Source organism: Daldinia vernicosa, assembly GCF_022497035.1.
Source record: "Daldinia vernicosa strain CBS 139.73 unplaced genomic scaffold F5Y00scaffold_65, whole genome shotgun sequence".
Taxonomy (NCBI): domain Eukaryota; kingdom Fungi; phylum Ascomycota; class Sordariomycetes; order Xylariales; family Hypoxylaceae; genus Daldinia; species Daldinia vernicosa.
In genome coordinates, this window is record NW_025953981.1 from 95,098 (window position 1) to 105,387 (window position 10,290).

At 48.4% G+C, this 10,290-nt stretch overlaps 4 protein-coding genes across 4 annotated transcripts; 3 read left to right on the forward strand and 1 right to left on the reverse strand.

Annotated features, from left to right (window-relative positions):
• Positions 1–506: 506 nt before the first annotated feature.
• F5Y00DRAFT_247687 (putative allantoate permease) lies at positions 507–2,973 on the forward strand. The gene is made up of 2 exons (XM_048009313.1): positions 507–2,202; positions 2,312–2,973. Exons 1-2 carry the CDS (start codon positions 917–919, stop codon positions 2,631–2,633), a joined length of 1,608 nt encoding a protein of 535 aa, XP_047860827.1. The 5' UTR covers positions 507–916; the 3' UTR covers positions 2,634–2,973.
• Positions 2,697–4,954, forward strand: F5Y00DRAFT_185536 (uncharacterized protein). The gene has a single exon (XM_048005082.1). The coding sequence runs from the start codon at positions 3,011–3,013 to the stop codon at positions 4,403–4,405; it is 1,395 nt and encodes a 464-aa protein (XP_047860828.1). The 5' UTR covers positions 2,697–3,010; the 3' UTR covers positions 4,406–4,954.
• Positions 4,955–6,182: 1,228 nt separating this feature from the next.
• F5Y00DRAFT_273484 (CBD9-like protein) lies at positions 6,183–7,040 on the forward strand (the record flags this gene model as incomplete). The annotated part of the gene is made up of 3 exons (XM_048013185.1): positions 6,183–6,231; positions 6,323–6,614; positions 6,722–7,040. 3 exons carry the CDS (start codon positions 6,183–6,185, stop codon positions 7,038–7,040), a joined length of 660 nt encoding a protein of 219 aa, XP_047860829.1.
• Positions 7,041–8,023: 983 nt separating this feature from the next.
• F5Y00DRAFT_273485 (uncharacterized protein) lies at positions 8,024–9,682 on the reverse strand (the record flags this gene model as incomplete). Its single annotated transcript, XM_048013186.1, has 5 exons — positions 8,917–9,682; positions 8,666–8,862; positions 8,391–8,609; positions 8,145–8,329; positions 8,024–8,067 (listed from the first exon to the last, which is right to left on the reverse strand). Exons 1-5 carry the CDS (start codon positions 9,328–9,330, stop codon positions 8,024–8,026), a joined length of 1,059 nt encoding a protein of 352 aa, XP_047860830.1. The 5' UTR covers positions 9,331–9,682.
• Between the last annotated feature and the right edge of the window lie 608 nt (positions 9,683–10,290).

Here is a 10,290-nt window from a genome sequence, read left to right on the forward strand (position 1 = left end):
TATTCCACTACCTCCGCCGGAATCCCGACTCCCTCGTACCCGCAGCGCGCCCGACAGTCAAACCTCATTTCGGTTCGCGCAAGACTCGACTGACGCGTGCCCGCTTGGCTTATTCTTGGTGGCGAGCGCGCTGGAAGACGTGGAGTTGTGAGCGGAGGAGATTATAAGAAGAAATTGATTGGAATGCATCTCATCTGGTCTACAGCACGGAAGCTGAATGAAAATGTCACCGCACATATCGACCTAAGTATTAGCTTAAGGTGCGGGACATGCAATATATACATGGCTTATATGAATGAAAATTTAGGCAAGGTAATAGGGATAGCAATAGGTACCTAGCCATCATTAAGTCAGATTATTTATTTTGTCATCTATGACAAATTTTCCTAGGTTTGAAATATGGTGTTTGTTACGCGGAAATTCGACTCACTTTTCGAGGAAACTAATTGACCACCTCTAGCCACTATGAGCCTTGAAATTGATCGATTATGTGGCTAGAGCATGTGGCTAGTGCGTACCTTTTTATCCCTGGTACCATCCGTGGACCGCTTCAAACACGCAATCGAAAGTCAAGACGTTTCTAACAAGATGTAGAGGTATGATACCGATATAATGGTCTCCATATTACAAAAGTTTATTATAGTCCAAATCCGCGATTAAGAAGTGCCTAACACAATATGTTCTCCTTTATCTTTACGGAGTTTAATTTCCAGTGGCACAGAACGCCTAGGTACAACACATCCCAGTCCCTTTACCTTCCACTTAGGGAAGACGTTATCGCGACCGCAAGCTCTGTACTGTATCAGTAGCGCCGGAAATGGCCGGTCAAGATCGACCTCATTGATTCGCTAGAGATTGCCGCCTCGGCTCGCACTACATACCTAAACTACCTGGTAGGTAGGTATTTACAAAGACCATGCCGTCGCCGAGCGAGCAAGAACCGCTACTTCAACATAGTCAACCAGAGTCGAGCCGCAGTCACAGCCATCTCACTATGGCTGTAACAGAAGATAATTCCGTGCCGAATGGTACCGCCGATACCGTTAGCAATATTGGACCTGATGAAGCCCGCCTTATCTTGCGGCGCATTGATTGGCGAATCATGCCGCTCCTTTTCCTCACTTACACCTTTAATTTCATGGACAAGACTATCTTGTCGAGTGCGTCGGTGTTTGGCCTGAGGGAAGATACTCACCTCGAGGGCTCAAATTACTCCTGGGTATCTAGCGTCTTCTATTTTGGTTACTTCCTCTGGGCGTACCCCACGACATTGTTAATTGCTCGCCTGCCGATAGGAAAATATCTCGCCGCCAACACATTCGTATGGGGCGCGGTAGTCGCCTTAACTGCTGCATGTTCGAGTTTTGGTGGCTTGATTACGGTGAGGTTTTTCCTCGGTATCGCCGAGGCAACTATTTCGCCGGCTTTAATGTTCATCACGTCTACCTGGTACACCCGAGACGAGATTCCCGTTAGGACTGGTATTTGGTTTGCAGGGAATTCTGTAGGTGGCATTATCTCGTCGCTCCTCGCCTATGGAATTGGTCACATTTCCGACAATATCCACCCGTGGCGTTGGATGTTCATCATCCTAGGCGCTGCCACTTTTCTCTTGGGATTTGGGATACTCTTCCTATTGCCCGACACTATTTCGGGGACCAAATTTCTAACTCCAAAAGAGCGACAGTGGGCGGGGGACCGAGTTGTGATAGCCGGTACAGGTCGCACAGAAAACGCGACTTGGAAATGGGAGCAGATGCGGGAGTGTCTGCAGGATCCCAAGACATGGCTTATATGGTCCGTCGCACTACTCTGCCAGATCCCTAATGGTGGCACGCAGAATTTTGCAAACTTGGTTATTAAGTCGTTCGGGTTTACGTCACTTGAGTCAACACTCATCAACATCCCCTACTCTATCATTTCTGTGATAGCCATCTCTGGAACCGGGTGGATAGCCGGACGCTTCCGATCGATGAATTGTATTCTCGTCGGTCTTATCGTTATTCCACCTGTTATCGGATCTGCGTTGATTGGGAGCCGAAGCTCGATTCCCCATGGAGTCTCCCTGTTTGGGTATTTTCTTCTATCCACCGGTCCGTCTGCGTTGCCTCTACTTTTGTCTCTTGTCCAGTCAAATTTTCGAGGCGTCACGAAGAAAATGACCATGACCGCATTGCTGTTCATTGCCTATTGCGCTGGAAAGTATGTAACAATCCTATCAAGTATACCATCCCTCACCGTCCTAGTTTGTCACCGCCGAGTTATCGGCCCTTCGGTTCTTTCTTCAGAGGTCGCCTACTAACTTCCTTAGTATTATCGGTCCTCAATTATTCATATCCGATGAAGAGCCTACGTATGACACGGCGTTCCGTGCAATTATGATATGTTACGCTTTAGTGATATGCCTCATCGCAACCCTCAGAGTATACTTACAACTAGTCAATAAACGGAGACAAGCAGAGGAAGGGATTCAAGGTAGCGCCGGAACTTCTGGCGCCGTTGGTGGAGGCAAAGTGGTCGACATTGCCGATATATGCAATGTGACTGAAGCAGTCAACGAAGTTCAACTAAGGCCAGAAGACTACGAAGATACAACGGACTGGAACAGTTTTGGGTTTCGCTACAGGCTCTAAAGCACCACATAGGTACCTATACAAAGAATACCTACCTACCTACCTAGGTATGCATCTATGAGACACTCGCTCGGAGTCTGGAGTTTCCTCAACCTGCAACCTATAATCTATAAGGCAACCTCAACCAATGATCAACCTCCCAGCTTCCGGTAACCGCCATCGTTAGTTCCTAATCTATATAGATTTAAGTTCTAATAGGGAATATTCGTTGGCGTAGCTTCGGACTTAATTTAAGGAACGCCTTGAGTGCTTCCCTGCATGATATTTTCTCTCCTCTTCCCAACATTCCAACTCTAAATTGATTGCAAAAGTGGTAGTTAATTATTATATCACATTACAGCACCATCATCTCTCATTGGAGACCTTTAACGTCCACAATGGGTAGACATGCAATCGGATCACCGGAGGAGAAAGTCAACCGGGCCAAATTCGAGTTCCGTGGGTCCTGTGCGAAAGCACCGAATAAGGAAAACATTAAGTTGCTACTTGGTGAAGAATGGTGTAGCAATGACATCAATATTACACTCTTGTCAAATGATTCCCATGCTTATAATTATCTAATTACGAAACCCAAGGAAAACAAACTTGCTAAAACTATCATACGAGTGATGCTACCGGTCGACCCCTATTTTAAGACGCAAGCCGAGGTCTCTACTATCGAATGGGTCCGACAGTATACGTCGCTACCAGTTCCCAGAGTCTTAATATTCGATCCAACCGGTACTACTCAGATTGGTCTCGAGTGGGTTGTCCTAGAATGCTTCCAAGGCCAGGTACTTCCTGTCGCGGCCGAGGCAGGCGAAGTCAACTGGGCTATAGTAAGTAACGAGAAGAAGCGCTCATTAATCCGACAATTTGTGTCCTTCTATTCCACAACTTTCGACCACCAATTATCCGCAATCGGCAATCTATATATGGGCCGTGCGACAGGAGTCCGGGAAGATGATGATAAAGTTGGCGCCATTGTCTCGCCAGAGTTCTATATGGAGGAGAACCAGAAACGTGATCATTGCCGTGGACCATTTAGAAACAGTGCCGAATGGCTCAAAGCACGTTTGGATATGAAATATAGAGACTGCCTAGCTATCCAGAAGGCAAATTCTGTTCTTAGAGCTGAACATATCATCGACCGCTTGAAGAGATTAAGAGAGAGGCTCTTTGATTCCACACTTTTCGAGCCCACCGTACTCACGAACTGTGACATAGGCCCGAACAATATTATGATGAACCACAATAGACTAGTCGGGGTAGTGTATTGGGAGCATACATCCGCTCTTCCACTGTGGAAAGGGTGCGAACTTCCTAAGTTCCTGCAAGGAATGGCACGTACCAAGGAACCTGAGGAGAGGGATTATCTAGACGAAGAGGGAGAATGGTTGGCTGGGGCCAGAGACGACTTCGCAAAGCACGTGCTACAGTGGTCGCGAACAATGCTTCAAAGAATGTTCCTTGACGAGATGTCCCGGAAGTGTCCTCAGTGGATGGCCATTTACAATTCACCAATTACTCGTCTAAGGAAGGACTACGAGATTGCCGTGAGCTCCTGTGACAACGCAGCTACTCAAGCCGCAATTGAGAAGTGGCTCTACACTATAGAATCGGGCTTAGAAAATATTCGGCTTCAGGACCCAGGAAAAGCTCGTGCGGATATCTCGAGTCTAGGCTTCACCGTTCGCAGCCTTCAGGATCGTATCTACGACAGCGCAAACGTATCCGACACAGCAAGACACCCTGCCGCAGGGCCAGAATCACATATATGGAACCTATCTTAATAAGGAAGGAAATTGTTTACAGACTAGGCCCCTGATTATTATTGCATGAACTAGCATCTTTACAATAGTCTCAGAGGCTAGCTCGCGAGAGATCTACGCTATATCGTAGCCGCTGGTAAATTATCACACCAATCACCTAACATGATTAAAAGTACGGTAGAGGCAGCCTTTAAGAAGAGATTGGGCCTCATTACTCGCAGTATTATTGACCGGAGGGGTCGAATTGCATGCTTTCTTTAGGAGGATCCAAAACCAAGGTTCGAGAGAGTAGCCAATCAAGCAGCCATAGTTAATACTAAGCCAACCGCTGCGTACCAGAAGAGCTCGCTTTCCTGGATCTCGGAACTAGCAATTTACAGAGGAGCACGGAACCGACCCGAGTGCTGCATGTCTGCAATATCGAATGGCAATGCTGGTAATTGTCATGACTCTAGACTCTCAGAGTTGAAGTCTAGACTTGAGCTCGCCCACGTCGTCTGACCTTGCCATAGTAGTCAAATCCCAAAAATAGCTTATTCAAATTGTACCACGACGGATTCCAAGGCACGGAATATGTCTAAAGCTCCACAAAGCTTCTCTATTACAACTCTTTTCCGGATACTGTGATGGCGTTCCCCGAGCTTCTCTTCACGATGCTACCACGTAAGCAGCTCAAGTTCCGGACGACGTCGTCGTTGCGAAGCTTGGCGGCGCGGACACGACTTAGTCAACCATGAGAAATGTCACGATACGTCGCGTGTGTAACGGGGCGATTTGAAATATGACGCTCCTGCTTGGTCTATTCGCCAGCCACCGAGCCCTCCCTTTTTTTTCGTGGAACCGATGGATGATGATGATGTATCATCGGTCTGCAGGCACGAGGTTATCCCTACAACAAGGGGGATTTCTTCTTATGGGCCTTCCCCTGTAACCCCCGTGGCTGACCCCTTGGTGTCTTTTTAGAGACAATGCTATTCGCTCTGCTATAATTAATGCAGGTAGAAAAGGGAAAAGGCTTTGTTTTGTTTTTCCCTCGCTCGCTTCTATTTGCATTTACCCCGGCTTTGATAAATCTCTCCGTAAACCATCCCCCCAGCTCGTCAATATACGGCTAAATAGATGGCGCGCTCTCAACGTCACCTTTCTGCTACCCCAACCGCCATTTCCTCGGCCCTTGCTACTCCAATTGATACCTGTTACGGCCTTCCGTTTTCCGAAACGATGTGGCTGTTCGCGGGACGGAGGCTATTTTGTCAGCGTTGGCCAAGACTCGACGCTGCTACCGTATGTAGAATGCTTTCAAATACGCAATTCGAGATGCCACGGTGATCTTGCAGTTTAGACGGGTCAAAGCGTGCTATGTCCCCCTTCTCTTAAGCCTTGCTGGCTGGTACCTACCTAGGCATGCGGGCTCCGGCCCGCACTCCTTGTTATATCACTGCGCATCATTCTACGACGTTGGGATCCCCGGGGGTCGAAACTAACTCACGTTATAATGAGCCATTCGATGAATATTTAATTGCTATGTGCCTGGAATATCTTCTTCTGCGCATGTGAACTCGTTCCTATCTCCGTTGCCTCCAATATTCTTCCCAGATCAGGAGTGGCTGCTTGATACCCACGTGTAATCTGTAAGCCCCCTATAGAAGAACTATATATCAAGGTAGAGATCCTTATCTAATATGGTTCTCAGTACTCTCAAGTAGTATTCAAGACCACGGTAGTTGAGTACTCGTCAAAGCTCATTCATTTATCTTCGATACCTAGTTCTTCGAAAGCTCCAAGCTAGGACGTTAAGATGCGTTGGAACTTGAGTTTAACGTGCGCAGCTGCGCTATTCGGTTTCGGTGCGTACCTACTATGAAACATCTTGAACATATTGGAGGAGCTTCAGAAATCGATGGTTATTAAGAGCCTTTGTTAACATTTACGGCGGAGGCTTGTTTGCAGTGTCTGAAGCCAGCGCCGACGTATTCCGTGACCCTGACACCGGATTTTCATTTTCTCAGAAGGACGTGGCGATCACGACGAACAACGAGTTCATCACGTTCCGCGTTGCTATCCCGAGCCCCGCGCCCGCCGGCCAGCCTTACGATGCCGTGATTCAGGTCGTTGCCCCTGTTGCTGCTGGTTGGGTAGGCGTCGCCTGGGGCGGCTCCATGACGAACAACCCCCTACTTATCAGTTGGGCTAATGGTGCGAGCGGCGTGGTATCTATTCGTCGAGCGACGTGAGTTGATGTTTTCTCAACATGCAAAGGCCCACATTCCCCCGCCCCCTTTCTCCAGCCTAGAACAAAGTATCCAATGATAAACACAGAAAACTAACGCATTGCAGCGCCCATACCGCTCCAGCAGTATACACAGGCGCCTCAGCGCAAGTCCTCTCAAAGGGCACCAAGAGTAACGGCACGCATTGGCAAGTAACATCCAAATGCACAGGATGTACACAATTCACCACTACAGGCACCACTACCAAGACCCTGAACCCGGCTGGTAGCAACCGCCTCGCCTTCGCGTACTCCAAGACTAAGCCCAGCCAGCCCGGGTCCAACAGCTCACCCATCAACGTGCATGATCTGTTCAACTACTGGGAACACGACTTCGCGTCCGCCGGCAACCCCGAGTTCCAGGATCTAGTCGATAGGAACTTGTGAGTTTGAGTTTAACTAGCTGGGGAGGTGAGGAGGTATTTAAAGGGGAGAGGGGGGCGGATTTCCTTAGAAAGAAACATGATGACGACGAAAAAATAAACCTATTTATCTTTATGTCTTGAGAACCCCTTCTAATACCATCTTTGCGTTAAGAAATACTTCGCTTGCGTACGTATCCGCGAGAAGCCCGAATCTGCGGAGAAGGGGCGGCGCTGTCGTGTAGTAAGGGCGCGTGTTGTTGTTATTGGTTTTTTTTTTCGATACAATATAGAAACGTGGTTTAATTTCTGCGCTGCGGGTGGGGGCCTTGTGGGCACGTTTTCTTAAGATAGGGGAGGACGAAACTGAGGAGGGAGGCGCTTGAGTGATTTATTCTACTGTCGTTTCCGCCGAAGATACTCTACTTAGCATATATAAAATCCGGGTTCGGTTTTATGCTTGCTATGGGCTTTTATCTGAGAGAGTAATGAATTACCCTCAAGTTCTGTGTGGTTCATTCAAAAGATGACGTCTTCGTCTGAGGCTCAAACACGTCCCAGGAAACTCAGTTGCTACTGTCGTATCGATCACAGAATCGTTATGTCTAGTCACATCTAGCTTAGGGTATTTATAGTTGAAGTATGTAGGTATTTATAGACGTATACACATACATATGCGTCCCAGACAGTGGGAGCTTCACCCGGCCCATTCAATCGTCTCACAAGATCACTTACAAACAAGATTAACGCGGCAGTAAATTCAAAACTGGAAGTATAAATTATATGAAAAAATGTCGATGATAACAGTTAACGTCTAACATATTTAACAATTTCAATAAGCACAAACACGAATGCGCATGCTAATGAATGTTTCCCTATCTCGCTAGTACAGAGGGTAAATCCCAGAGGCAAAGCTTCGTCGATGAGGCGATGGTATCTTGACTAAAACTAACTTTTCTCCAGCAGGATTCCCTCTGCCTATTAAGATTACCGCTGAAGTAATTCCGTCTAAGCCTTGATAGCCATCTCACCCATGGGGAGAGCCGCGAGCCCTGTGATTAGTTAGTAAGACATTCCCTTGCGCTCGGTAATTCCTCGGTAGTCCCAAAAAGGGGGAAGAAAAACTTACATCCGTCAACATCCTCAGGGGCTTGTTGCTCCTTGGTGCAAGCGCTGTATTGGTCGGATGTCTGGGCGTGGATACCAGCAGTAGCGCAGTCGGTGTTAAGACCGCATGAGCCAATGTTGTCCATGGCCTTCTGAAGAGTGTCACCCTCCCAGCCGAAGAGATAGTCACCGTGAGCAGCAGGGCCACTGTATAAAGTTAATTACCTATACAATAATAGTCTTTAAAAATAGGGATATTCCAGCTTACCCAAGGTTCATGGAGTAGACGTAGGGGTTGGAGCCATCAGTAGGGAAGTCGGCACTGTTAGCGAACTCGGTGACGTTCCACATCAGCTCGTACATGATCTGGGGCAACTTGACGGGATGCGTGGATGGGCAAGCACCACCGCCGGTAGCGCCGGAGCCGGAGCTGTAGGCGACGTGACTCTGGTGGTCGGGGCTGTCCAGGTTCTTTCCATCCCAGCAGCTATAAACTAGGTTAGCGGGTCTAGGCGAGAAGTAGTAAAGGTGTTTATAACTTACGTAGGGAAGATAATGGTCTGTCGGATCATCTTACAGCTCTTGGAGCTGGGGATATCAACAGTGTCAGAGCCAGTGCAAGGAGCACCACCGACAAAAGTGTTCTCGTTAGGCGACGTCCAGCATCGGTGGCAGATATTTGACTTCTGAACCTTGTTGGGGTCGGTGTTGGCGGCGTTACCAGCCAACATACGGAAACCCTAATGTTTCGGTTAGATTAATTATATCAAAGAATTTTTCTAGTTCTCCCATACCTTCTTGAAAGCGGTAGTCTTGCCGCTGGGGATGTAGTAAAGGTCGAGACCACCCTTGTTTATGAGCTTTCCTTGCGGGCCACCGTTGCCTACCTGGGGGACACGCTTGTAGGTCCCGTTCTTGGCCTTGTAAAACATGACGGCGGTCCAGTAGTTGGACTTGTCCTCCTTGAATGTGCACGATGTGCAGGTAGAGGAGGCTAGGTCGTGGATCTCGGGGTCCATGGTGACGTTCAGCGAGTTACCACCGACCAGTTGGTGAAGATGAGGAGTGTACTTCATGCCGGGGTTAACCAAGGGGTCGATTCGGTCAACGACCAGTTGGGAGCATGCGAATCGCAGCATACTGTTTCCAAACTGGGCGGCGGCATTTTGCGCAAGGAGCGCGGCGGCAGCGAGCGAAGTCAACTGCATCGTGACTGAGTTCGCCTAAGACGTTTGTCGATGAGCCTTAAGGGGGCGAGAATGAGTGAGACGTTGAGCGAGCAACGATTGTTTGCTGAGAAGAAGCAGCGAGATGCACGGTTGCAGAAGTAGAATCCGGGGATATAAAATCTGGGGAAGTTCGCGATGTCCGTCGTACTTGTATAATCCGTGAGAGGGCTCTCTCGCTGGCTTGCGCCCACGAACTGCCGAGCGCGAAGAACTTGTTCGAAGATTTCTTTCACTTGGACGCAGAAAAACTATTGGCTAGGATCATTTCCCAACTTGATTGGCATCGATTTCCGCATTCGGGGTCAAGGGCAGCCATGGCTCCGTGTGTTGATTGATCCCTGAGCCTTGCTTTCACCCCCTTCTGGCTGTATCGCATTTACCCGGTTATTTACACCTCCCAATTATAGAACCGCAATAAATGGCAACGTAGTAACAAGCCGCATCTATACTCGGAAATATGGGCCCTAAAAACTCGAATTCAATATTGGATGCGTCTTAGATGCCTCTTTGCCACTGACAGCCGTATGTATACTAACACGTGTAGTTGGGTTAGACCTGAATTAGGCTACCGAACATCATCTTCCATATCGCCTCGCCTGTGGAGGCGTACCATGGTTCTAGGCACGATCGAGAACCTTCACCGTCCAAAGTCTGCTATTCTGGTTATCGGGTTAGATGTTTTGGCTAGTCGACATCTTCCCACGCTACTATTGACGACTGATCGACACCCGTGGATAGCCTTATGGCCGAACATGCGGCGAGGGCTACCAGGATACGCAAGGAGCACCCGCTCCTCACTATATCCGGTCGAAATCTCGGCCCTAATGTAGAGAGGAGGAAGCAGTGCCAAGACACATTATAGGCCCTGGTCCGGCATCCATACCACAGGTATGATTGGGAACACATGCTAGTGTCGTCATACCCGAAGAGAGAATAGGG